This window comes from Setaria viridis, chromosome 7, assembly GCF_005286985.2.
Source record: "Setaria viridis chromosome 7, Setaria_viridis_v4.0, whole genome shotgun sequence".
NCBI lineage: Eukaryota > Viridiplantae > Streptophyta > Magnoliopsida > Poales > Poaceae > Setaria > Setaria viridis.
Window position 1 is genome coordinate 31,757,317 of NC_048269.2, and position 27,834 is coordinate 31,785,150.

General features: G+C 43.9%; 3 protein-coding genes across 5 annotated transcripts; 2 read left to right on the forward strand and 1 right to left on the reverse strand.

The window, feature by feature from the left end:
• The first annotated feature begins 673 nt into the window (after nucleotides 1-673).
• LOC117863205 (protein SUPPRESSOR OF GENE SILENCING 3 homolog) lies at nucleotides 674-5,968 on the forward strand. Its single transcript, XM_034746822.2, has 6 exons — nucleotides 674-834; nucleotides 2,267-3,102; nucleotides 3,818-4,112; nucleotides 4,541-4,785; nucleotides 4,993-5,150; nucleotides 5,432-5,968. Exons 1-6 carry the CDS (start codon nucleotides 789-791, stop codon nucleotides 5,649-5,651), a joined length of 1,800 nt encoding a protein of 599 aa, XP_034602713.1. The 5' UTR covers nucleotides 674-788; the 3' UTR covers nucleotides 5,652-5,968.
• Nucleotides 5,969-6,538: 570 nt separating this feature from the next.
• On the reverse strand, nucleotides 6,539-10,104 carry LOC117863204 (translocase of chloroplast 90, chloroplastic). Its single transcript, XM_034746821.2, has 3 exons — nucleotides 9,947-10,104; nucleotides 9,628-9,755; nucleotides 6,539-9,003 (listed from the first exon to the last, which is right to left on the reverse strand). Exons 2-3 carry the CDS (start codon nucleotides 9,740-9,742, stop codon nucleotides 6,779-6,781), a joined length of 2,340 nt encoding a protein of 779 aa, XP_034602712.1. The 5' UTR covers nucleotides 9,743-9,755; nucleotides 9,947-10,104; the 3' UTR covers nucleotides 6,539-6,778.
• Nucleotides 10,105-15,476: 5,372 nt separating this feature from the next.
• LOC117863303 (uncharacterized protein At5g08430) lies at nucleotides 15,477-26,231 on the forward strand. Of its 3 annotated transcripts, XM_072295421.1 has the most exons (13): nucleotides 15,477-15,923; nucleotides 17,685-17,767; nucleotides 18,398-18,588; nucleotides 18,816-19,728; nucleotides 19,885-20,006; nucleotides 20,205-20,264; nucleotides 20,914-20,964; nucleotides 21,480-21,878; nucleotides 23,530-23,622; nucleotides 24,419-24,472; nucleotides 24,988-25,077; nucleotides 25,197-25,241; nucleotides 25,474-26,231. In XM_072295421.1, exons 1-8 carry the CDS (start codon nucleotides 15,820-15,822, stop codon nucleotides 21,594-21,596), a joined length of 1,641 nt encoding a protein of 546 aa, XP_072151522.1. In that variant the 5' UTR covers nucleotides 15,477-15,819; the 3' UTR covers nucleotides 21,597-21,878; nucleotides 23,530-23,622; nucleotides 24,419-24,472; nucleotides 24,988-25,077; nucleotides 25,197-25,241; nucleotides 25,474-26,231. The 3 variants fall into 3 exon arrangements, with proteins under 3 accessions (XP_072151522.1, XP_072151520.1, XP_072151521.1); XM_072295419.1 differs by lacking the exon at nucleotides 15,477-15,923 and having other exon boundaries at nucleotides 16,855-17,767; XM_072295420.1 differs by lacking the exon at nucleotides 15,477-15,923 and having other exon boundaries at nucleotides 16,855-17,767; nucleotides 25,200-25,241.
• Nucleotides 26,232-27,834: the final 1,603 nt, after the last annotated feature.

Below are 27,834 nucleotides of genomic sequence, written 5' to 3' on the forward strand. Positions count from 1 at the left end.
GACACACACAAAGGAACGACCAAGCAGACCTTCCCTCAACACCGTCGACATGTTCCTCTAAAACAAACACCATCTGCATGAGAAGTGATAGAGAGCAGAGACCATTGAAGAAACTAGAACAAGCACCAAGCAGCCAGTAGTAATTGCGGGCTCATCAAACGCTTCATTCAAATCTTCACCAAACCGAATCAGATCAAGCCAATCCGAGCCATTAATGATCAAAATCCACTCAATAAAAACCCGAGCGCACATTACTGACGCTGACGTGCGGGCCCGTCCTCCGTCCGCGCGATTCTTTGCCGGGGTTGACTGGTTGACCCCCACGTTACGAGGAACCGGCAGGGCGGGCCGCGGTCCCCACCTGGCAGCGCCACTCATTGATCGCGCATGATATGGTGGGCCCGCCACGCAGGCCCGGTGCGCCCCCTCCCCTCCTTGGGACAGGGGCCAAGGGGGAGTTCGTCACGCTACAGATGGAGTCTACCCCTGCAACTGCAATGCAGGCCCATCTTCAAGTGGTCCCACAATGTCAGTGATCGCGTCGTCGACGGAGAGGTGTGCACCGGGTGGCGAGAGAAACGAGCACGCACCGTGCGGCCGCGGTGCGCGCACCTCGAGGGGGTGCCGTTACCGGGCGCATTCACCGTCAGGTGGCCTCCGTCCCCATGTATAGCACGGCCCCGACCCCGTTCCGCTCACCGTCACGGTGTCTCGCCTCACTCCCCATCTCCAAAACCCCACTACGCCAAAGAGGGGAGAGGGGAGGGGCGCGCCAGCGCCATCGATCGATGTCTGGCTCCGGCGATCGCCGCGGCGGCGGGCCTCCCGGCTCCGGTGAGCACCCCCGCCTCTCCTCCTCCCCCTCCCCGTGCTCTCTGGGTGGACGGATCCTGCAATGCCGGATCGTTTAGGGGGTGGGGTAGGGTTTATGGGGGAGGTGCGGGGAATTTTTGTGCCTTCCCAGAATCTCATTCGCCTCTTGCTTGCGTGCGGGTTCGTCTAGGTGATTGATTTGGTGATCGTGCGGTGCGGGCGATTTGATGTCTTTGGGGGGGGGGGGGGGGGGTTGTTCGATTTTGGGCCCGTTGTTTTGGAGCGATTGGTGTTTGGGGACGATGGGCGAATGCTGATTCGCGTGGGGGCGGAATCAGTGGGTTTGTTCGGGCGTTCGATTTGTTCATCTGCTCTGCGCGGATCCATGGTGTTACTTGTGTTTCGTTTCTGTCGTTTGGGGTTTCACCTGTTTGAACTTGGGGATCGCTCTCGATTTTTTTCCCGTTTGCTTTTGGTGGGATCTAGCCATTTAGGTGCGGTTCGTGTGCTCCGTACGAAGCAGATTTTGTTAGGCATATGCCTTTCGTTTTCCATTTTTTTTCTTTTTAAGAAGTTGTAAATACATTCCACTGAGTAATTTGTGGTGTATATGCTAGTGGCTTTTGTATAATAGTATAAATAGACCATTGCATTTCTGGGATGTCCTGTTATCCTAGCAAAACGAGGGGCTCTAAACTTCCCTTCCCGTGGTGTGGATTTTTATTGAAAGTTTAGGTGATTTTTACTGTCTTAGTTGCATGATGTTTCGAGGGCCCTTTCAGTGCATCGGCTATTTCTGATTGCCTGATTGGCATGTTCTCTCCTAGTCTTGATTTGCTGCGGTTGGTCTGTTTAGTTTTAACATCATGTATCGTTCTGATTCGATTCACCTGCTCGTGAGGTGGGATTATGTCTTGCATAGAGATTCGAGTTGTGTTGTGAATTTGATAAAGGTTATTTCACAGTTCTTAGTCAATTCTGGCACTCATTCAGTTGTCTCCTCATAAGTTTAATTGCATGGTTGTTGTTGGCAATTTGTTGTTCCTACCGTGGTATTGTTTGTATGCAGTTTTTGACTGTTATATGCATATTTTTCTCCACAGTCTAATACTCAGGGCTATAGTTTATTGTGCAAGATGTAGACACTTTACCCATTAGTTTCATGTCATGTTAAATGCACCGTCAGTTAACAAGTGATATCTTGATGTGTATTGAGTCTGTACTGAAATAGATGTTTCTCTTGACAGTTAGATCTGTGTGCTAGCTTTTGGCTAATTGTTTCAGCTACTGATAGTTGCGAACTTACCAGAACCTAGTTTCTGCAGCTCACCTCACATCATTTAAGTTTGTGTATCGTTCTATTCCAAAGTCGAATGTGCAGTTCTTGACATTATTCATAAATAATTGTCGAGATTAATTTATCTAACACCGCATGATCCTACCCTGCATACAGACGCTGGCTGGGAAACGATAGGGAAGAAGTCGAAGAAACCAGGGCAAGCAGCTGGGAAACAGTGGGCACCGTGGGGTTCCACAAATGCTGCACCTAACACAACAAGGCCAGCATGGGGTGGCAATGGTTCCTCACAACCTTCTGGAACCAGCTGGGCTCAATCTTCAGACCGCAGTGCTGCTAACAGAGGCAATCCTAGGCTGCCACCACAAACAAGGGCAATGGAAAGAGAACTGCAAGCACCGCGCCCTATTGTGACTCCACCTCTGGCAAATGGTTGGCAGTGGCAATCCAGGTCTCGCCCATCTGCTTCTGAAGGTCAGCAGGATGATGCTCCTCCACCTGGTGGTGACCCTGAGGAGGAGAATGTCGATGGTAATGATACATCAGATGATGATGATGATTTGAGTGATGATATCAGTGATGAGTATGATTCTGATGCAAGTGAGAAAAGTTTTGAGACTCGAAAAATGAACAAGTGGTTCAAAAGTTTCTTTGAAGTCTTGGACACATTAAGTGTGGAACAGATAAATGAACAGACTAGGCAATGGCATTGTCCAGCATGCAAAAATGGACCTGGGGCAATTGACTGGTACAAAGGGCTGCAACCTTTGATGACTCATGCTAGAACAAAGGGTTCTACAAGGGTTAAGCTTCACAGAGAATTGGCTGCATTGCTGGAAGAGGAGCTATCTCGCAGGGGTACTTCGGTGGTACCAGCTGGCGAACAGTTCGGGAAATGGAAAGGACTGCGAGAAAGCACTGATCGTGAGATTGTATGGCCACCAATGGTTATTGTTATGAACACCTTATTGGAAAAGGACGACGATGATAAGGTGACATTTTTTGCCTTCAACTATGACAATACATTGTTTGCTTTATGTATCATTTCATATTATGTTAAGGTTCCTTGTCTACTGGAGGTTATGATGTTTTATTTTGACTAGATATCTTGGTTGTAATATTCTTCTCTTTTGAATGCTATTGAATTTTAAATACAGATTTTGCAGTTGGGTTCCCTCTATCCCTTGTAAGCATAACATTATACTTGTGCATCATGTTAGAGCATTTGATCTGACTGTGTAAAGGTGCAATATGCTTCCTAACTGGATCAGTTACTATGAATAATGCGTTATCTTTCTTTGCCAAGATGTTATATTGTTGTCTTGTGCACTCTCAGTTGACCCCATTGATCCTTTTTACTATCTTAGAGTTAATTTGTATTCTTAAAATTCAGTTCAATGCAAATTGTGTCTCTACAAATTTTTTGAGCTGGGTGTTTTAAAATGTTTACAACTATCAAATAACATTTGGCCGGAGGCTATCAGGCTAACCTGCAATAGTTATACTCTTTGTAATTGTTTTTCCACTCTTCTTTTTGCACTCAATGTGTGTTTCCTGGGGTATACTAGATATAGTTGGAGCAACCAGCTATGGGACTGTTAATGTGACTTTCTTGGCTTTAATATAAAGTGACCTTTGATATAGCTCTTCAAGGGCTATAGAGTTAAGATGTATTCTGATTTCTGTTTATTGTTTGACCTGCTCTAGTGGAAGGGCATGGGGAACCAAGAGCTCCTTGATTATTTTGGTGAATATGCAGCGACTAAAGCACGCCATGCCTATGGTCCAGCTGGGCACCGTGGGATGAGTGTGTTAATATTTGAAAGCTCAGCTGTTGGCTATATGGAGGCGGAACGTCTGCATAGGCATTTTATTACTCAAGGTACAGACAGAAATACATGGCAGCTCCGCAGAGTTCCGTTCTTACCTGGTGGTAAAAGGCAGCTATATGGTTTCTTGGCAAACAAAGAGGATATGGAGACGTTCAACAAACATTGCCAAGGTACGGTTTCTTATAAAATTAATCCTTTCAATTCTGTATATGCTTATACATCTGTTAAACAACTTTCCCCGAATTTTTTATGCCTTGATAATTCTTGCTGTCAACTGTGAATAGAACCTGTACACACATGTGAAATGTATTTTTGTTACAGTAATAATAAGGACATGTGAAGTTGGATATTTCTATTGTTCCATTTCATTGACATATTGTTAATGCTTATTAGTTCTGGCAATCTTTTTGTTCGCCCACTGATAATGCGTGTTTGAGCAGTATGCTGGTACTATTATTTCTCTTTGTGCTTGGTCTTTAGTTCTTTCCTTTTCCATCCTGCTTAATTTATGAAGGCTAAGCGGGGTTCTTATGGCATCTGTACAGGACCTAGTTTATCTAAGTTAACTTGATATATTTCATCATCACTATAATTTCAGGGAAAAGCCGTCTGAAGTATGAGATGAGATCTCACAATGAGATGGTGGTAATCCCAATGAAACAGATGAGTGAAGACAACCAACAGCTGAACTATCTGAAGAACAAGGTGGTTAAGACTGAGCAACGCTCTAAAGCAGTGGAAGAAACCTTGGGTGTTGTTACCGAGAGGCTTCGTGAGACTATGAAAGATATGAAAATTGTCAAGGATAAAGTCCAACAGAAGCACTTGGAGCATGAGCAAGAGGTAATAAGGTTACCCAAGTGGATATAATATTTGTGCATCAAACAATTTTCTCACCTACATCCGTGTCAATGATTCGAGTAGCAAATGATTAGGAATTTGCTGGGAGAGTCACTTTCTCTTTTGCAATCCGAAGCTTTTGCCATAAGATTGATACTGCCATCTCTCTCATGTTACCCCTTGTTTTGACGTTGTTTCCATGCTTTGCAGATGAAGTACCAGGAGGATTTTTTCCATAGTCAAATTGAGAGTATTCACAAGATCACAGAGGCTAAAGAAAAGGAGTTTGAGAAGTTGCTGCAGGAGGAGCGCTCGAAGGCTAGGCGCTTTGATGTGGATTCTGGAACTACCGAAGATCGCAGGCTAAGGTGCGTGACTGATGTGCAGTTGGATGGTATTGCGCCATACCTGCTATTGGAAATATGAATATAGTGAAACATTTGTTTGGGGATGGAAAGGCGCCGTCTCGAAGCATCACTTGCCAGGATTGCTTCTGTTTTCTCCTTCAATCATCTCATGTAGACATCTTTCAATGCATCACTTGTCAAGATTCCTTCTGTTTTCTCCTCCAATCATCTCATCTAGACATGTTAATTTCCAAGCACATATCAATTTCTGTTTCCCATTCTCAATCTGCTGTCCTGTGCAGGAAGGAACATGTGCAGAAGTTCATCGACGGCCAGGTGAAGGATGTGGCGGAGTTTGAGGCCGAGCGGGACGAGCTGATCAAAGCCCACGAGGAGACGAAGATGAAGCTCAAGAAAGAGTACATGGAGAAGGAGGTTGAGCTGGAGAAGGAGCTGGACGCTGCCCTGACAAGCCTGATGGAGAAGCACAAGCCGGACACCTTCCAGGCCTCCAGCTCGTGAAGAGCAAGCTCCCTCAGCTTACCTTTGGGTTCCCCGCTCAGAACCAATCTCGTAGATGTTGATGCTCGGTATGCATAAACGAATGCGTAGACATTCCCTAGACGTTCGGTAGATGATGCTAAAACATGGTCCATGTGGTGGCCGCGTACGTGATCTGGAGACTTGAACCTGTGAACGCGTGATATGGTCGCCGTAGAATCTCTATCGTAGTGAGCGCCTCCAGCATAAAGACTCTGGGCTTCGCTGGGATGGCAAGCGTGGAACGCCTGAAATATGATATCTAGTTCATGCTCTATGATCCTGCGCTTTGCTTTTAATGTGGTCTGTTGCGATGGTTATGTGTCTGGTGTAATTTTTTCGCAAGGAACTTGAAAAGTTCTGTGTGCTTTGCAACACTGGCCCTGCGCTGGCTTCTTAAGATGGTTAACTTTTTTGTTGGGTGCATCAAACGGTCCTTCAGTTACTTGTACTATTACAAAGTGTTCAGGAAAAAAAAAACAACATAACCTGGGCCGGCACAATCCGACAAGCTCCGTATTCCTGACCACCGTGATGCAAGGCAACATTCAAGCACTAAATTTTGCCATTTCGCCTTTATTTTTTTTATCCACATGTGTATTCGCTAAACCAAAAGTGCTATCCATCTTCGTGCACTGCAGAAATAAAGCCTTCTCTTGGACGTCTTGTATGCCATCCAGCTTTAACACGAGAAAGGAAAAATAGTAATGTCTACTTTCGAAACAAAAAGAAAAGATGTTGAAAAGATGATTTTCCTCAATGTATATCGATATGGCTCAAGGTTTGTATCTGTCTCTTATTAATAGAATCTCTCTTTTACTTGCAAGGCAGAAAAAAAATTGAGTTGGTGATAGACACACAAAACGGGATGTCAAAACATTGTGTGATGTCTAAATTCAAAACTGGGCCTGATTACATTATTAAAACCTCTAGCAGAACAACTCTTCTCATGGAAAATGCCTCCTTAACTATACTCAAAACTCATATACAAGAATTCTGTACAAGTTGGAACCCTAGATGAAGATACGCCATAGCTTCAGAGTAGCAGTGAATCTTGATGCTGCTGAACATCTAAAACCACAGTACGGCTTTCTCCTTGTATCTGTTATTTAGTCATCCAGGTAGGTGTCAAACTGTTGCTCGCCTTTATCAGCTGCTCCTGATCTTCTCCTAAAGAACTGGATCAATGAGACAACTGCTATCAGAGCTATCTCAGCATGGTCTGATGTGCTAGTCCTGATGCTGAGCTTGCCTAGATTACTACTGTTTAGTTTAGCACCGACTGACATTTTCGATCCGCGACCCAGTCGAAAGTCTGAATGAAGGTTGGCCCCAATCACAGTTTCTTTATCGAAGGACAATGCAGTGACCGAGACAGTGATGCTCTCTTCCCTCACAGGGTAATCTTTTCCCCGTGCTGTTATCTCCACTCCACCTCCATGTGCCACTTGTCCACAGCCAGCCATTCTACCAGCATTGGCTATCAGCTGAACTCGTTTCCCAATGGTAACAGAGTCTTCTAACTTGGCCCCAGCAAAGTACTTGTTGCCAAACTTTGTTACAGAAATGCCACCTCCAGTAGTGTTCCAACGCAGATTGCGGAATTTGGCATCCCCATGAACAGTACAAACCAAATCTCTGCTTGCCGTTTGCATATCCATACCCCCCATCAAGGAGCAGCCTTTCTGATCAGAATAACTTACTGAACATTCTGAATGGATATACATGTCCTCTTTGTCCTTTCTCATCTGACCTGCAATTGCCGCAGAGACATTCTTTTTCAACTCTTGAGATGCTTCAAAATTGATTGCATCAAACCCGATATCATGGTCCCATCCTTGGGGGTCTAAAACTGGTCTAAACAACTGATCATCTGTTATGATGTGGCGGTAGCGATGCACAGGATAATCAGAGTCAAAAGTTAGTGGAATTTCCATATCTGACATGTGCACAACCTCTGGGGACGCACTCTCTTCATAATCATCTGCAACTTCATCGTTCTGAGCTTCAGTAAGCCTTTGCCTTCTGATTCCCTCTTTCCACTGTTTCTTTAGGTACAAAGTCTCGCGGTAGTCCAGTTCATCAAGATATGCAGACTTTTGTTCATTTGTCAATTTTTCATATTCAGATTTCTTTAGTATGCGGAAGGGTGGTAGTTGATCATATTCATCCTCCTCGTCTGACGTTTCTGTCAGTTCACCATCAATACGATCTGAACTTGATGAAAAATTAGGCTTAAGGAGTGTAGAAAGAAGATGAGGCAGTGAAGGTAGCCTGTTATTTGCCGGTGACAGTAGGAAGCTATCTTGAAACTTAAGCAAGGAATTTGCTTCTGCCAGTAACTTAGTTGCCCCACACAGCAGCAGCAGTTCTGATACCCATACCTGCCCATTTGGTAAGACTCTTTCACCTTTGGTGTTTCGTCTGCACATAGGATGATTGTCTACCAGAACAACAGGATTATCTAGCTGCGTGTTGGAAACTGCTGCCTGGATATGCCGCTGCACCACATTCTTGCAGTAACGAGTATAGGCATCATATTCCAAAGGATAACCATCTGGCCCTTCAGGAGGAGATGAGGAACAGTGAGTCATAACAAGGACAGTATTGAACCACATTGAAGAACCCAAGATGTCAGTCATAAGCTTCAGCAGTGGGTAATCACTGTATCTGCTGTTAATGTGGTCCAGTCGCTCAAAATATAAGACGATATCAGGTGGGGATCGCTTAATGAAGCGCTTGACAGAATTCAGAATCTTCCTGTTCCTCCTTTGGCCATGGTAATGGGGTATCAGGCCAGGTGTGTCGATAACCGTGACTCTTATTCCTTTGATTGTTCCTTCAATCTTCTTTATCCTATGAGTAGCAGGAACTAGAGCATCAGTGGCAACCTTTCTCTCATCGAAAATCGAATTGATTGTGGCACTCTTTCCCACACCAGTCTTTCCCAGAAGAAGAATTCGCAAGGAGAGGTCCAGATCAGGCCCACCAGGTGCTTCTTGCTGTGCTGCTATAACCCTGGCTTTGTTGATAGCGAGGTTGGTTCTCCTGGCATCTGATTCACCAGCTTTAATCAAGTTTGCAAGCTGCAATCTGTAAAGCACCTGAGCAACTACATCAGTAGTGGGAGGTACTCCAGTCCTGTATACTAGCCGCAGAAACTTGATTTGAAGCGCCTCAACTTTCATCAGTGGATCTGATTTTTTGTTATCCTCATCTTGTTGAACAAGACCAGGATAAGTAGCACCAGAACCAGTTGTGACCTCCGATGCACGGCTGTCATTGGAAGGAAATCTATTGGCAGAAACAGTCTCCACAACCTCATTATGTGCACCTGAACCACAAATTTCAACAAGTGAGCTGCATTTAGATTAATATGAGAACAAGGGTAAATTTTTAACACAAATGATTTCAAGTAATGTTTGTGTTTGATGAAACTGAAAACCATAAGTAGAAAGAGGGGGTTTCAGGAAAGTAAATGACATCAGGATATAGTAGACAGAAAATAAGAAGAGATGATAACAGTGTAACATGGCAGCCCCCATGCTTCTAATTTTCCATCAAGACCATATAGTGGAACAGCAGAAACACATATAACTAAAATGCCTTGTTCAGAAAGCCCCTCCCGCAGCACCATCTACAATGAATCCGAAAACATTTCTAAAAGCCAAACACAACCATCCACAATGCCGAACCAGGAATACAAATTGGCCAACCCAGCAGCCCTCACTGCAAGCACATTAAAATCACAACCACACATCAGAGAGCCCCTTTCTCACTCGTAACTATACCCCTTATGATGGCAAATGGCATGAAATGCACCATCAGGCCGTCAGTTTATCCAATTACATATCCAAAGGCAGGTTTCAAGTAATCAAGAAACACACAACTAGAACTTAACCCTTCCTTGTTCATGCTAACAAATCATCATCAGGTAAACAGGGTCAGGAAAAAGTACCATCCGCATCGCCCTCGGAGGCGGCGGCGTCGGCCCCGGAGGAGAGGGCGAAGGGCCTCGCGGACAGCAGCGACGACCCGAGCCGGTACGAGATCCAGTCCCTGAAGTTCATCATCACCCCTCTTCACCTGCAAATCACGGATAAACAGAAACCAAATCAGACAGCAATCTGTACCCGGGTCGGGGGCCAAGAAAATCCCAATCTTCCGCCCTCTCCCCTCCCTGTTCCCCTGGGCCCAGCAAATCGGTCGTCGCACATAGCCAAGAAACTCTGAACAACGGAAACATAGCTTGATAGGGTTTCGGAATTTGGTGCTACCTTGTCGGAGCCCGCGGGGGAGGCGGCGTTCTTGGGAGAAGGGGATGAAGCGATAGATGCCGGGAGATGAGGTGGGGTTTCTTGGATTTCCTTGTTGTGTGGCTCGTGGGTGGGGGCTTTCGAGAGTCCGACCGGGGCAGAGTCCTCGGCGGCGAGCGTCGGATTTTGTCACATTTGGTAGGAGGCGAGACCGACCGGCGCACGAGTCCATGGCGGGTGGGCCCAGATCGCAGGAACTGTATTTTTTGCCAAGGAATTTAATTGTACTATTTATATTACTCTGATCTGATGAACAGTGTGCAAGTTACGGCAGGATTTTCAAGAGGAAAAGGAAACAGAATCTCCGGGGGGAAAGACTGGAGTAGGCAGAACTACTGTTATCTAATCAACGCTTTTCATTTCTTTTTACATCGCCGAATTCGACCTCGAATCAACCTTCTCAGCCTCGTGATTCCTTGAGTGTCCAAGAAGCATAAGAACTAACTCGGTAGAAAATGCACTAGCAAGGCCAAGGGAGGGACTGAAAGTTAGTTGGTGAAGACGGACTGGTATTACATACATCAAGTGATGGCTATGGTAATAACATCATGAAAGAACGAGACATATGATCCAATTTCACTTTTATTAAGGACTTCTTTCATTTTTTTTAGATAAGGATAAACATCCGGCCTCCACCTCTTTTTATTATGGTTGACGACCATGCTACCACATAAGTTGGCAATAATGATTGCTTCGTGTGATGACTTTTAATTGTATGACAAGCGCTACTATTGTCTTCATTCGTAAGGAGGTAACATACTGCATACAATACTATGACATGCTTAAGGTTTTTTTTAATGAAACGATGTTGTTTCTTAGAAGAAAGGATATGGATCTAATTCATTAGTTTTTGAATAATGATCCAGTTCAACGAATGTAAAGTCCTTCTCCAAGTTTGTACTCAATTTTGTGAGAAGCAGCATGTTGTGTGCCATATTTGTTTTGAGCTAGTGCAGATAGAAAAAGTATTTCTTTCTTTTAAAAAATAAAGCGGTTTGACTCGTGTGATCTTATTAAAGATAGCCCCGAGGCTTTGGCAACGACATCACCCTAGCTCATGACTAAACAAGTCACGTACACTGTCTTGTTCGAGGCTCAAAGCACGTAACCATGATCGGCAACCTCAAGTGGGAAGGAAATCAAAACCGAGAGCACGGCCTCGGTAAATACGAAGGGAGCAGGAGTTGGAGGGGTGGACGGCGGCGGCGGTGAGAATCAGCGGAGCGCCGCCGGTGTCGGCCTGTCTCTCTCCCGGGGACGCTCCACGTTTTCCTCAACCGGCGGCACGACCCACAAGATCCCGGCGGCCGGCACCGCCCCCGGTTCACCAAGCTGTCATATTTCCAAACTCGTCATCAGCTTTCTTTATAATCGTGTTGGATTGCGTTTGTTTTGCTTGAAAAGGGTGGTGGGCTGGTGGCATATGCTTTGTACTTTTTGGTTCACCGTAGAGTTCAGAAAATAGAAAAAAAAAATTGCGTGCCGTCCACTTTCAGCTGGCTTCGAGGCACAAAGAACCGGTAATGAATTAGCCAAGGAACTTTTGTCACTAAGTTAAGCTTGTCTTCTGTTATCTATTGGTGTTACTATTTCTATACAGTTATCTCTACCTTTAAATACAGAAGACATATTATGCTTTGAAGTCAATTTGAAGCTAAATAAAGCGTGGAAACAACTTAAAATAGGAATAATTATACAGTTTTTTTTTTTGCTAAACATACTAATAGATTGACCATTGTTTATATGAATTTTAGCTTTTCCAAAATAAATGTATCCTGTATTTTTATCACAGAGAGAGAGAGTACACGCACGAATTTTTCATGTCTCTACATCCTGCGATCTCTCTCTTTTAGACTACAGTCGCCAGACCTTTTCTTCTTTTTTTTGGTAACAATTACTTAAACTTGTATTAGTAGGCATACCAGGGACTAGAATGCAAAATCCAACACGCGATTGGCGCCTCGGCTCTAGTTAAAAGCGGCGCGCCACCGCGGCGAACACACGGAACACAGACGCCAAGAAATTCGCTCGTCCTCTCCTCTGATCTCCTCCCGATTCGGCTCACGGTGAGCTCTACGCTCACGACGAGTGCGGCACCTAGCCCTCGATTGCTTCTCCATCTCTCGTGTGAAAGCCGCGCGCGAAGCCGTTCCTTTTAATTGGGGGGATTTCCTTGGGTTTCTTCTGTCTTGTCCTTGCTTCAATTCTTGTCCGTCGTTGAATAGCGTATGGATGTATGGTAGTCGCGCTAGTGTGGTGTTGCCGGATAGGGGAGGGTGCAGGGCCGAGTAGGTGTTTCGCCCAACACTTGGTGGGCGCGTAGGGATTGTTTCGGAGGGGGTGCTTCCGTGCGAATGCAAGCTCCTGCTGGTTCCTCACGCAGGAATCTGTTGCGCGCATAGGCGTCTGCCTGCCTGGCACACTACGCGGGCGATTGAGAGGAGCCTAGATAGATTTCCGTTAGGGCCCGTTTGTTTGCTAGGAATCGAATCTCATTCTAGGAATGAAATTTTAGATTCAATAGGAATCGAATTACTGAGAATCTGATTCATTTCAATTATCTTGTTTGGATGCATGTGGAAATTCATTCTTAAAATTAGATTCCAAATATTGTTTGGTTGATTAGAAAATCAAATGGAACTCCACAGTCCACAGCAATGAACCGAGAGAGACCTGGACCTGGCACCATTTAAAATCCTTTCTGCAAACAAATGCTAAATTAACAGGGAGCATTGCACTGGTAATGTTCGCCAACAGTTCGCCCTAAATCAAGTACTGCGTACTGTTTTGTGGAACTGCACGCACGCATTTGAATACAAACTTACAATGCTCGTGCTATTTTAGGGGTTTTCATGGGGATCATGGTCTGATCCCGCGTGGGCATAATTTGGGTGGCCGCAACGTACTCCGAAGCAGCAAGAGCAGCCAGAGCTATTGTGAGGTCAGGAGCTGGGCGGTCGGCCGGATGCCCGGATGCAACCCAATGGGTCGACCCGGCCCATTCCCATCCCTAGTCTGCGGCCCATCTGCTTCGCCTTAGTTTATATCCAGCAGTGTAGCCAGCACCTGTAGCTCCTTGTAGTTCAGGCGTTCAGCTACACAGCCAGGTCCTTTGAAATGTTGGGATGCAATAAATATTTGCTTCAGAAGAAATGGATGGATATTAATTGTCTGTACTATATAGTATAATTATATATGTAATGAGAAATAAAGTCGTGATCGATAGGTAATAAAATAATAATCTTTAGCACATATCAAATGCCATTAATTGCATTACTTCAATTTATACAAAAGAATCCCTGGCATTCACGCAAGATATGTACCGTGATACGCGGTATCTCCAAGTATAAATTGCATTCACCTCGTCCATTTTTCTAACTTGTACAATACAAAGCATACCAACTCAAAAGGTACGTGCCCCGGCCAGAGCTCTCCTCTCCCTCCATGGTGGCGATGCAGCAGTAGACATGCATGTGCTCTTCACAGCACTGTCCTTGATGCCCCTGATCACGGGGGTGACAAGGCAGGTGGGCGGCCCCCGACATGCATGTGTTCCGCAAGCACTCTTTAATTTGTTGGTGCACACTCTCCTGCTTCTGAATGTGGAGGATGGTATCTACTTCATGTTCTGACTATTGATTCGGGATATTATGATCAAGATCCATTCACGATTTGTGGTTTGTTCCGATTACGCCTATGCTATGATTTGTGGTTTGTTCTGATCACGCCCATGCTATGATTTGTGGTTTGTTCCGATCACGCCTATGTTGCCAAAGATTGTGGTCATGCAGAGTACACGAGGTAAAACGGTCTGCAAGGGGCGTCCAGCTTGGTTTTTCCCTACTCAACCTATCCAATCTGCATTCCAGCGTGCGGCACTTTGACCATTAATATCTCATATGATGATGTTCACATCAGATATATCAAAATGTTTTTTAAAAAATATGAATCTAATTAATGATACCAAAAACTTGTATAGTATAAACTGCATTTTTTTTATTACTGTTACTCAAAGATCAACAAGTTTGAATCTTCAATTTCGTGCGCACCTCACAAATAAAAAAAGGAGGATGCACCTAGCGGGTAGTGCTAAGCAACATGTAACATGTTGATGGGGAAAGAGAGAGGGTCAGAGGGAGGGGCTTTCTGGAGTCTGGACGTACGGTAACACGCACGGTAGCCTGAACTGACGGGGTCGTCAAAATAAACTAAAAAATTGTCATTAGAATCTAGTGTTGATATACAGATAGAATGGTCACAGGAAATGAGGTCGGTGGCTGTTCCACGACCCCCGGGAACATCGTCCCAATTCGAGGGTCGGGATCGAACTGGGTCACTATCCCAATTTATACTGGATCGCCGTCCCATCCGTCCCATCCCAATGGGTCATGAGGTCTGAATCAAGCTCGAGATCACCAGGAAAAAGGGGAAAACAGCCAAACAGGAGTGGGGAGGATGCTGCAGTAGAGATTGAGCAAGGACTATCTGTGAGGGCTTAGGGGGCAACGGAGGAGGTGCTGTAGCAGAGGATTGGTGTGGACATCTAAGGACGGCGGCGACTTCAGGAGAGACAACGAGAGGGAGGAAGAAGATAACTGCTGGCGGCGGGCGTGCTGCAACAAATGAGGCAAAGTAAGGTTGAGGTGGGCTGTACAGCCCAGTAAACTGCAGCCCATCCAACTCTTTTCTTTTCTCCTTTCCTTTTTTTCTTTTTTTTCCCTTGGTTTCTATAGCTTTGACTGTGCAATCCTGTACCTCCTAGGCTCATCGACCCGGCACTCCTTGGTTCACGTGCCATTTTGCGAATATTCATCCCGAAAGGGTATACCTCCTTCGTACCACAATTTTTATAAAGTGTCGACTCTCGATCTCGTCCCTCGACCTGGGAACTTTGTGACTATGAGACAGATAGCATATAGGTAGATACATAAAGGTAGATTTTAAATTAAATAAATTTTACGAGTAAATAAAATTTTTATTGTAGAATAAAAAGAATAAAAGATGAGACAAATTGCTCGCAAACCCGCTGACGTTCCTACTTGATGCTGCATGACAAGCGAGGTCACGTGATTGAGTAACTGCGATTGGCAAAAGGAAACAAGGGAGAGCACAGAGCAGCGAGGATGAGGAGTTACTCATGATTCCACCGGAGATGAACAATATCCCACCCCACACCCGCTCTCTCAGACTACTCTCGTCAAAATAAAATAAGAAATGGCCATTAAAACTAGTGCAGAATATTTTTTCCTCATCTTGACGTGCAAATTTCTCAAAATTCCATGACCAGTACATAGCTATAGATAGACATACGGCCTTATAGATAGATTATATGCAAGATATATATTTTGCATTAATTAATTTTGTGAATAAAATTCGGCACAGCTTATTGTTTAGAATAGTGAAAAAGAATAGTAAAAAAGAAAAAGAAATTGAGACCACCGGCCGGCAACCCCGCTGTGACGTTTCTACTCGGCGCTGCGTGAGAAGCGAGGGCCCATGCTGGGCCCGCGCGTCAGCCTCTCTCCCTCTGTTCCACTCGCTTTCAAAAGGAAAAAAACGAGAAACGAGACCCGACGAGAGAGAGCACAGTGCACAGAGCAGCCGGCGAGGAGCCCTCAGCCTTTTTCCGTTTCCTGAATCCTGACCCCCGCTCGCCGCCGTCTGCAAAACTCGTCCCTGTCCCTCACCCTCGCGCTCAGATCCACCAAACCCCGTCCAGACTCTCCCGCCGCCGCCCGTATTTCCGTCGTCGTTCTCCGCGGCGCGCGTTGTGGGGGTGCTCTCCGAGGTTGTTTGGCGGAGGCCGGAGGGTTTTAGACAGCGAACCGGAGGGGATGAGCAGCTGGAAGATGCTCGGCGGCGACTCGGGGGACCTCGCCGACGAGTGCTGCTTCATGTGCAAGGACGGCGGCGACCACCTCCGCGCCTGCGAGTTCAAGTAAGCTGATGATGGTCTTGTCTTTTGCGTTGTGCTAGACTGCTAGCTGCTGGCTTGTTCCGGCGATCCGGCGTGTTCTCGTGCTCTTCCGCGCTGCGTGCACCTCTTCCGATCCGTGTTTGTGTTTTACGTGCTCTAGCTGCTGGCATGTTCCGGCGCCGGCAATCCGGTGTGTTTTCGTGCTCGTCCGCGCTGCATGAAGCTATGAGGACATGGCTGTAGGCTGTAGTGTAGCATCCGAGTTCCGATCTGAGCGTATAGGTGGCCAAACGGGCGTCACGGCCCGGCACGGTCCCGACTAGCCCGCGGGCTTGGGCGTGGTACGGGAAGGAATCCGTGCCGTGCCGAGCCAGCCTACGGGCTCGGTTGATGGCTCAGGCACGGCACGATGGAGGTTTGATGGTACGGTGTCGGTCCGAGCAGCCCGTAGATCTCGAAGGTAGACGACGACGAGTCGGCTATGGTACCAACACGACACGGTGGGGATGATGTCGATATGGGCCTCATGGTTTGCCCTCGCCGTGATGTGTGTGCCAGCACGACGAGGGAGGTGGTGGGGATTGTGGCCACCGGTAGGAGTGACAAAGGGAGGCGGAGGGGAGAAGGGTGTGATGGCACCCGTTCTGGTGGGCGGCGGTTGCGACTTGCGATCCAAAGAGGCGGCGGGAGCAGGAGACCGAGAGGACGGCAGGGATTATATACGGAGGGTTTCCTTAGATGTTTGGTGGCGGACCATGGCCCTATTGTAATTTGATTACACGGGCTTGGGCTGGGCCAAGCTGAGCTGGGCTGGGGCGTCCGCTGGCCCAAGCAGGCGGGGGGGGGGGGTGCGGGGCGGGGCTTGCTGGCCTAAAGTGCTGGGCCTTCGCGAACTGTTATGGCCTTATGGGCCTGTCTCAGTCATTCTGGGTCGAGCTTTTGGGTCACTTAATGGGCCCAGCGTCCAGTCACCATTTGGTGGGTTCGCTAGGCTGCCCGGCCCGTCGGGGGGAGAGGCGGAGAACAAGGAGGCGCGCGGGCACATCGCAGCCGTGCGAGGAGTTCCTGCGGGTGCCGGCGCCGGCGCTGCAGGGCGACGCCCGCCGGGATGGGAGAGGAACCCACCTTGCCGTCAGATCTGGGGCCACGCCACCGGCGGCGGCTGTGGCGGCGCTCGATGCCGAAACCCTACGAGACGAGAGGGAGGAGCTCGGGTGGAAAACGTAGCGAGGGCCGAGCCGCGTCCGCGCTGCGCTCCATTTTCCGCGGTTGAGACCGACGCGGGGCTGACTGGCGTGACGCGCGCGAGACGCACCGCCGCAGCCGTCCCTGAGGACGACTCACGTCTCTTCGAGTTCGACCGACGGGCCGGCGGACGAGCGGAGGGGCGAAGCAAGACCGGGAGAAGGACGAGCCGCCGTCCGTGGACGCCTGGACGGAGGAGGCAGTGGGCGGCGCGGAGGCGGCCGTACGTTGGTACGTCCACGCCAAAGTGTGCAAGGCAAGGCCAATGCCAAAAATGAGACGTGCCGAATGCAATTTGCATTTTTTTAACATGGCAAATTTGATATGAAATTATCTGCTGTTTGTTTTCTTATATGCCTTGGTGAATCGCATGTGTATTAGCTACTTCAATCTTGGATCTCAATTTGTACATCTTTGCTGGCTGGCTGGGGAACGAATGAATGACATGTCGTCAATTTGGTTCATCATTTTCGATCCAATCGTCGCCAACAGATATCTGCCACCTCACTTCAATATTTGCCTCGTGATGCTTTCCAGGAACTGCCCCAAGGCGTACCACCTGCGCTGTTTGGACAAAAAGCATGGCTTTCTTACTACTCCCGACGATCAGTTTGTATGTGGTGAGCACAGTGCCCTCGTTAGTTTTCCTGTCATGCATGGGTTGTCAGGGTTTCCTTATTTATTAGGGGGTGGTTGTTCCACCTTGCTAAACTTTAGCAACTAAAGTTTAGTCCCATTTAATCTCAAATTTGCCAAACATCCTTGCTAAACTTTGGATGCCTTCTCTCTCTCATTAAGGGCAAATAGGTCATTGTCCACCTCATTAAATGTTGTTTAGCTCATGGAACCAAACAGTCATGACTAAAGTTTAGCAACTTTTAGCCCCTAAAATTTAGCAAAGTATCCAAACATACCCTTATTCAAACAATGAGATGTTGCTTGGACCGTGAAGTTTAATTTGTCTCAGATTTTACCTAGCTAGCTGTTCCAGCATCATGCAACATGGCAAATAGTACGAGTACTTCAATGTCTGAGAAAACCATTGATTATCCAACAACTTTTGTCCCACGACCACATAAGCTAGACGGTAATTAAATGGCCGCAAATAATCAGCAGCTCTGCACTTGACTTGCATGATCTTTTGCTCTGCAATTATCCAAACTATTATGTACAGACTACAAATTATCAGCTTATATACTGTGCTACCCCTAATGGTATTAATACTTAGGCCTAATTTTGGATATGTACAGATTGGCACATATGTTTCAACTGCAGACAGAGTTCACGTATTCGGTGTCTGTGCTGTCCTATATCGGTTTGCCATGACTGCCTTGGCAAAGTTGGATTTCTCGACTTGAGAATGCAGCAAAAAGGATTTTGTACCAGCTGCTTGAACAAGGCTATCTTCATTGAGAAGAATGCTGATCCTGATTCTCGTTGGGTAAGTGTATGCATGTACCTGACTTTTTTTTTGCATTACTGTATTGAGTTTCCATTAGTCAGTTCTGCAAAGAATTTCACTGTATGCCTATTTGTTAGTTATTCTCCCATGTAATCTGTGTTTCCTTTTCAGGAAGGATGCCAAGGTAGTTTGTAATTCATAGCAAAATTCACCTATCCAATATATTGTTGTTTGTGCTCCCTGACAAATTTCATGTTCATCTCCAGGTACAGAGAGATTTCAGCAATGCAGAGATCTACGATATTTTGTTTAAAGACTACTGGGAAGATGTTAAAGACAGAGAACATTTGAAATTGGTTTACCTAGAAGAAGCTCATGTTATTCTTATTAGAAAGCTTGACTGTAATAGAGCAAATTCGGAGAAATTTCCAGATGAAGGTCACAAGTCAGATGCAAATATTTTTGCTGAAAATGCTCCCATTGAGAAAACAATACCTTTTGACTCTAACAGAAAACAGAATAAAGTGAACAGATCACTGAAGAAAAAGAACAAGTCAAATAAGAAAACATATATTGGTTGGGGTTCCGAAGAGCTAATCGATTTCTTGTCAGGTTTTGGAAAGGACACGTCAAAATCTCTTTATGAAGCTGAAATTGTTAGAATAATAATGGGGCACGTCAAAAAGGAAAAATTGTTCAACGATAATAAGAAAAATTCTTTCTCGTGTGATGGTAAGTTGTACCCTTTGTTTCGGAGAAAAAAAGTGAGGTGCAAACGTATCCGTAGGTTTCTAGCAAACCATCTGGCTGCAAATGTTATTTCAGAAGATGAAAATTCTGATGGTTCTGAAGACGATGATGTTCCAATTACGAAAAAGAAACCTCGCTTTGATGGTTCTGAAGATGATGATTTTCCAATTATGAAAAAGAAACCTCGGAATGCTGTGGAGTTGAAGATTTCTAAGAGGGTTTCAGAAAAAAACAAGAGATGTTTTGCCTCTCTTAACGAGAATAACATAAAGCTTATTTATCTGAGAAGATCTTTAGTTATTAATCTTTTGAATCATCTAGACACATTTGATCAGAAAGTTGTTGGCTGTTTCGTTAGAGTCAAGAATGCCCCCAGGGTTCACATGTACGAAAAGCCTAAAATGCCATACCAACTTGGGTTAGTGACAGGTAAAAAAATGTCAATTTCAAGATTTCTTTCTTATCCCTGATGGTTTAGCTTTTTTTGAATTTGTTGAGCATGCACAGAATGTTTATACTAGTAATAGCACGATTCATGTTTTGCAAACATCTTTGTTAACTTGCTCTTGGAATATGTCATTACAGGCATTAAGAAATCTTCAGAAGAATACAGGATAAATGACACATGTACCAATATTCTCTTATGTGTTACTGGTTTGTGGGATGATGTCAGGATCTCAATGCTCTCAGATGAGGACTTTCTGGAGGTATGATTTTCATAATCGAGCAGCATTGCTGCCAGTGTGTTAATTGTTACTGACGGAAACAAATTAGTGCTACCCTGTTTTAGATTAGGTCATCATTACTAAATAGAGTAGCCTGTACAGCATTGGTTCATCAATTCACCATATTGCTTCGCTTTTAAAGATGTGGTGAAATAAATATACCTTTTCCCTTTTTAACAGGAGGAATGCAATGATCTTGTTTCTTTGGTTAAGAAAGGACTTCTGGAAAGGCATACAATTGTAAGATCATATTCTGAAACCTCTGTTCTCCTTAATGTAGTGCCTTGCCATGTGATTTACTGGATGGCAAAGTTACCATGCTGTTGAAAAAACGATATTTTTTTAACTATCATATTCATTGTTCTAGTGATGGAGATATTTTCTTTATCTGCATGTGTTGCATTTATGTATCCATTTATCGTGCCCATGCCATCATATTCACTTGTCCAATTACTAGCGCAATTCTGTGATTGTCAAACAGTTCCTCTAGCATATTCCAATTCCAATGTAAAATGGTATCTGCATTGGATATTTATGTTCCTTGTACTCTATCTGTGTAGTTAGATTGCCCTGTTCCATTACTTTTGTTGCTCTTCTCATTGGATATTTAGAACAATGCAAATACTGAGGCGTCAGGAGGAAGACAAACCAGAATATTGTTTAGTTAAGGGAAGGGAAATTTAATAGTCCATATGCTGGCTAGAATGTCCATACATCTTTTCGATAGAAGGGTAGAAAATGTTGAATTTGGCATGAATGTTACTTTGTTTATTTTTCTAGGGATTGTCTGCTAAGTTGTCTCAAGATTGCTTGTGCACGAGATCACCTATAAGATTACACCAATGTACTTGTCCTAGTGTGCATATGCTAAGTTCCTCTTTTTTGATAGGCCGCATTGGAGGAGAAGGTGGCAACTGTACATAAAGACATAGTAAATCATGTAAGTGCACTCAGAAATCAATAGATGGCACTGGTTTAATACATGCATATAGATAAATGAGAAAAACTTTAATTAGTAATTGGTTATCCAAATCAATTAAAAGAAGTGAATTTGTAACTCTTGATGGAGAACATAGCGCACCATATATCAAAAGATTCTGAGCTTCTTTAAGAGTGTTGATATCAACCTTAGTTTGCTCTGAAACTTGTACATCAATTTGTTAGTGCCCTCTTTTTTAAAAAAAAACTTCAATGTATTTAAACTTTAATTTACTAATCTTATACTGTAGCAAGCAAACATAATTCTAGAATTTCTGTAGGTCATGGTGGGCATGGTACTTGCAAAATATATTAAAAATTTTGCACTATTAAATAGCATTTGAAGTCTGAAAGGAAAATTGTGGGTTTGCCAAATTCAGAACTTCTTTAGTCTTAGCATTTTAGTAATCTATCCTTGCTTTCCATATGTTTGTGTTGCATGTATCCACTCCTATTGGCCAAATTTCAATTTTTCAGTGGATCGACAGAGAACTTGTGAGACTGGAAAGAGCAATTGACAGAGCACATATAAAAGGATGGAGACAAGAATATCCTTTTCTGATTGACTGTAGTTGTCATATGTTAAAATACTGATAATGTTTTAGTTTTAAGATGTTATCTTGCTTTCCTGTATTACTAATTACTATTAGTAGTACATTTTCTTGGATTACTTAATAAACTTCCACAAGGTTTCTTCCTTGACTAATTCTTCTGTTACATTCGAGGACCTAATGCAACAACAAAAGCTGCTAAGCACAGAAGCTGAAAGGACGCGCCGCCTTGAAGAGGTTCCAGAAATTATTGCAGATACAGAACAAGAAGGAAATGAAACTGAACCGGAAGTTGCAGCAAGCAACTCGTCTCAAGAGAATAGAGGTGCAAATTAAATACTTTAAATGCTTGTTCTTAAAAAACTATTTCTGTTCATTGTATGTTTTACATTTTTAATACCTAAGTTGTTACTACTTGATCCAACATCTCACAAAGGAAAGTTAAACACAGTTAGTTTAGATGAAATGGAGCTATTTTACTTTGACAATGCATCATTTTGTAGTGAAGTGGCACTGGGAATCCTTCGTTACAGTTTCTTTAGCTTTGTAACAATATGAAAAATCTGGATACATATTAAATTGAATCCCATTCTTTGAAAGATTTAGTTTTCCATTTAACAGTACATGGAACGTGCTGTTCAGATGAGCTTATTTGGCAAGGTTATGTCTCTAATCCACATAAACCTTTTTCTCTTATCAGAAAGTTAGTAAAAATACAATATTTTATAGTATTATCATTACACTGTTAGAAAATAAAAATAAAAATAACCCATAATAAAAAGTTACATCAACCCGATGATTGTATCCAGGTTCATGTCAAACAGGTCCTTCTGAGAACATAATGCAATATTTTAGTATTTATGTAGTAAAGTAAATGGTTTACAGATTCTGTGCACATCAAGATCATCAGAACATCGGATATACATCAACACCACTGTCCACATTTTATCCTATTATTACATGTCTGCATCAACCTACACCCATGTAGCTGGCAACATTTAATTATCAGCTGAAATGCAGGAATTAGTTCAACAACCTCTTTCCTGAATCTTTTGCTGATCAGTAATTTCCTTACCATTAAGTCTTCTTCCTTTGATCCAAACCTGATCCCAGTACCACAGTTACACGTTTGATCTTTTCTACATTAATTGGCATAGTCATTGTGTTGTTACTTAGTTAAATTCAGAACTTAGAACATATGAAAGAACCAATCTAAATCAAAATGTATGAACGATCCTTGTAGACATCTTTCCATTACATACTAATCTTCTTTTTTGCACTTTCGCTCTGTATAGTTCCATAGAGATATATACTATGTTCCAGAAGATATATGTGTTTTAATTTTGTTTTGGAATTCCATTGTCTTTATTATATATTTTCTTGTGCTGAATCATTGCGACATGGTAGTTGTTTGATTGCACTGCTTGACTGCATGCTAGATGCTCTTTTTATTAAAAAATTAACTATATTCTTGATACAGAATTGCATCATCTTTATAGTAATTAATGAGAGGAAAACCTTGGATCATTGTGCAGGGAAAAAAAGTGAGGGAGCTTGTTTTGTGGATGTAGACAAAAATTCTAAATGTTTGCTTGTATTATGTACACCAAATATTTTCCTTAGTGTTAACTATTATGGTTGCTTTTCACTAATTCGTGTGTGCGTGTGTGGTTGTATGGTACACTTCCAAAGATAGGTGATATCTGAGATGTTCCCACTAAAAGTATCCATGTCTTTAGATATCAATAGAATGCATATTAGATCAATTTAAGTACTACGATTTATCAGACATTTTCTAATCCTCCACTTTTCATCTTATGTATTATTATTGTACTGATGTAGGGTTAAAACTTTTTCTTTGGCCTTTTGCCATGGTTTGCCCTCTTAAAAATTAACTAGCATCATGCTTTCATGTAGATGGTTATGACTATTCTTAGGTTTATTGTCAACTGATGGCAAGTTCGTCTGATCTCTAGGTAATACAAGTACCTCCTTACCTCCCTTGCCTCTAGGAGCGAAACAGCAAGTAGCTAATGCTTTAAGTGATATTCAAGGGGAGCCACCAAAAGGTGAGTTCAAGCTACCACATGAATTATATACTCTGTTATCCCCCCAAGGTGTTTTATTCATTTGATGTTCTTATCCTACCCCACTATGTTTTCATCTTGCATATAGTTCCTTTTCTAGATCTTAATTTTGTATTACATCTAACTAATAGTGAGTTTGCATCTCTAGGTGCTGCAGAAGATGTAATTGAAACTTTAAGAGCTCATGAGGAGAAACTAACAGAAGTTTTGTATTTAAATATAACAGAAAGGAAGTTTTTACCTAAGTAGCAGTGGTACAAATATAAAAAATCAAATCTGCTTTAGCTGGGCACACGGTTGGCTGAGATATGCATCTTCATATTCGAAATATAGTTCAATCATTATATTTTATTCCTAGTCTATGACAAAGTCATGTTTCCCAATTTATCTAGTATGGAACTTCTTATATAAATTTGGCCAGAGCAAGGAAGCAAGAATATATATATATATATATATATATATATATATATATATATATATATATATATATAAGGCTTGCCTAAGTAAATTAGTTTGACCTCGCATGGGAGAACCTTGGTAATTAGAGTGCGATTTGACCTTATCTCACTAGTTTTCTAACACAATAATGCAGTTTCGTAGTTGTTTGTTGTATAATTTCTTGTGCTGGATTTGCGCAACATGGTGGGTCATTTGATTTCAATGCTTGTTTGTACACTAGATATTCGTTCTTTTTATTAAAAATAAATTAAGTTCTTGAAACAGGAATCGCATGTCTTCTGTGGTAATGATAAGCAAATTTTGGATTGTTATTGTGCAGGTAAAGAAAGTGACAGTGCTTCTTGTTTCATGGATGCGACTGAAAATTCTAAAGGTTTGCTCATATTATGCAAATCAAAGCTCTATCATTGATATTGTTGCTGCTTTTAATAATATCTTTCATATGTAACAATGTTTTGAACTTTTCATAATGATTATGTCAACTTTTATATTATCTACTTTCATATATTAAAAGTGACATATCTATATGAAGCACTTTTGAATGGTCATTGAAGAGCTATTTTAAGAAATATTACGGGTACTAGTTTGTTGTAACTTAGTTGATTATCACCTGTGTACTGAGTTGGTTAATTTGAATTTCATATCTATTTCATTTACTTGACAATTATGTTATTATTTATTGCCGAGCTTCATTACAATGGTAGTTTTGGACATTTCTAATGTTTCTTGGATCTGCTCCCTATAGAAATTAGTGCATATTAAAACCTTTGCTTTGGCCATGATTAGACCCTTAAAGTTCCACTAGCTTTTAAGGACTCACCGTTCAGGCCTATAATTGTTTTTCTAAATAGTTATAAAGTATACAAATGACAAGTTTTCCTGATCTAGGTAATACAGCCTTCTTACCATCCTTGTCTCCTGGAGCAAAACAGCAAGTAGAATATTCTTTAAACGGTCATCAAGAGGAGCCACCTAAAGGTGAATTGAAACTATCATACCATTTTTACTATTTTATTCTCCTTGTAGTTTAATTGCTATTCGAGACCTTAATTTTGTATTAGATCTAATCAATGGTGTGTTTGTGTCTCCCGGTGCAGCAGAGAATGTACTCAAATGTTTAAGAGAGGAGAAACCAACCAAAGGTTTGTATTTAGTTTTTACTAAATACTTTTCAGATATGTTCATACTATCTATCTGTTAATATGTTTTCTTTAAAAGCATCTATGTCTTTACATATTAACAGAATACAAATTAGATCAAATTATGCGTTATAATTTTTAAGACATTTCTAATGTGTCATCATGGATTGCACTCTCCATGCTCAACTTTTCCTTGTAGTTGCCAAGTATGGTTTTATATGTGAAGTCAATGCAGATGGAAGCTCAACTGAAGCCATGGGCATTGCCAAAGATGAAAGCGAGTACACCAGGTGCAAGAATAGCGGGGCAAATATTGAAGAAGCTATCAACCTGGATAGTGACGAAGATGAGGATCTTCACATTGTTGAACATAGGACAGAAGGCAACAAGTCACATGCTCTGAGGGCTATGAATGGTGGGCATCTTTATATGCAGCAACCCAAGTCAGGTTCGCTTATAGCCTTACATGCCCAGGGAGCCATGAATGGGGATCTTCACCTGGAGCAGCACGGGGCGGCAGTGCATGCAGCCATGAATGCGGTGTCACCCCTCACACCACTGTGGAATTATGTAGATCCTCAAGGACACACCCGAGGGCCATTTCCACTGTCTTGCCTGTTTCGTTGGAGCGGCTTCTTCGCGAAGGACTTCAAAGTGTGGAGGACAGGAGAGACCGCGGAGCAGGCTATTTTGCTTACAGATGCCTTTCTCATGTATCTGTAGCGTGCTCTCTCAGTTGAGCCTTCCGTCTTAACTTTTGATCTCTCAGTTGACCTGGAAACACCTTATTAGGTCGTCATCTTCCTGAGAATATATACTTAGGTATTTGTTGACATGCCGTGTTTAGTTCAGGCAGGCATTTGTTGCTCGCTGATCGATCAGGTGTTGGTGAGGATCCTTCTTGGGTTGGATTTCTCCTATTCTTTTCCACTTCAGTTTGTAGAACACTGCTCTGCATCTCGCTAATGTTTAAGAACAAGTTGCCATGGTTCATGTTCTTAAATGCATCTTTAGACCTCACAATGGATCAACCAAGGCTTCCATGAGAACCTCACGTCTGAGAATAAGACCTCATGTGCACAAAATTCTTCAATATAATCAAGGACACTATGAAGAGGAGATGACAATATAGTCGGTGAATGCCTGGTCTCAAATGACATGTACTGTACATAACGTAAGCAAAAATTAACATGTTCGTTTGACCCTGGATCAAACTCTTTCAGCTGCCCTACTACTAGACTGGACTACCTGAACCGCCAGGTTTCATCAGCCTGGTGCCTGTCATCGCGATTGCAAGTTCGCTGCTTCCTTCCAGGAATGGATGCTGCCTTTCACCATCCAAGCATACTAAATCTGCCATCACACCCAATCACGAAGAAAAAACAGAGGAAGTATGCATGCACTACGGTTTCTCTTGTTGCTGTGCCTTGGAGAAGCACACAAAATAGCAGGTTCTGACTTATATATCATTCAGAAAAATACGGGCTGCTGTAGTGTCATATCCCCAATAACAAGGGATGGCCCAGGCACTAGCTAGATGCCACTCTCCTGGCCTGTCTGCCCTTTAGGGTGGGTTTGGATGGAGGGACGGAGGTGACAGGATAATGTCATCCCTCTTTTTTGGGATGGGATGATCCCACCTGATATTTGGTTGGAGGGACGGGGATGTCCCTGGTTTCATGTTTGGTTGGAGGGACAGCCGAGGGACGAGATGGATGACGTTTTCATGCCGTTAACTATAGTCCCAATTGTCATTCACCCAAAAGAGGATGGGCCCACTGTCAGCTGCCCAAAACTCCGGCGTGCTCCGCCCCTCCCGCCACGACCTGCACTGGCCCCGGCAGCTTCGGCCCCCGCTGCTACGGCCTGCACGGCCCTCGGCAGCTCCGCCCCCCGCCGCCTCGGCATGCTCCGCCGCCCAGCTTCACGCGCGCCCGCCTCCCCGAGCCTCGTCGCTGCTGGCCGCCTCCCCGAGCCACGGCGCCACCTGCCTCCCCAGGCCCCGCTGCCACCGCCCGCCTCCCTAAGCTGCGGCGTCGCCCGCCTCCCCAAGCCCCGCCACCTCCAACCTTGTGCGCGCCCACCTCCCCAAGCCCCGCCGCCAGGGCTTGCGCCGCTGCGCTCCCCTGCGCCTCCGCCGCCAGGGCTTGCCGCCGCCGGCCTTGCCTATCCGCCGCCCCATCCCCACGCACGGCCGCCCCTTCCCCGCGCTAGTGCGCGAGACGGCGTTAGCGCCGTTCGCGTGGGACGGATCAGTCCGACCATTTTCTAGGGACGCATCCATCCCACTTTTTCGAGGAATATTCTACTTTGATGCCGTCATCGTCCCACTATCTCTCCAACCAAACACATGCAAAACTGGGACCGTCCCATCCCGTCCCTCCATCCAAACACACCCTTAGTGACGATTAAGCATTAGTAGGCGCCTAGACCCAGCCGACTGCCTAGAGATTTTTGGAACACTGATTGCAACATAATGCGTATGTTTCCTAGAATATAAATTGAAAAATACAGAACTGAAACAAACAGCTACTACAGATTTTCTAGGATAAAACCGTTGAATTCAACAACCTCCCCGTATATCCGAACGCGCCGC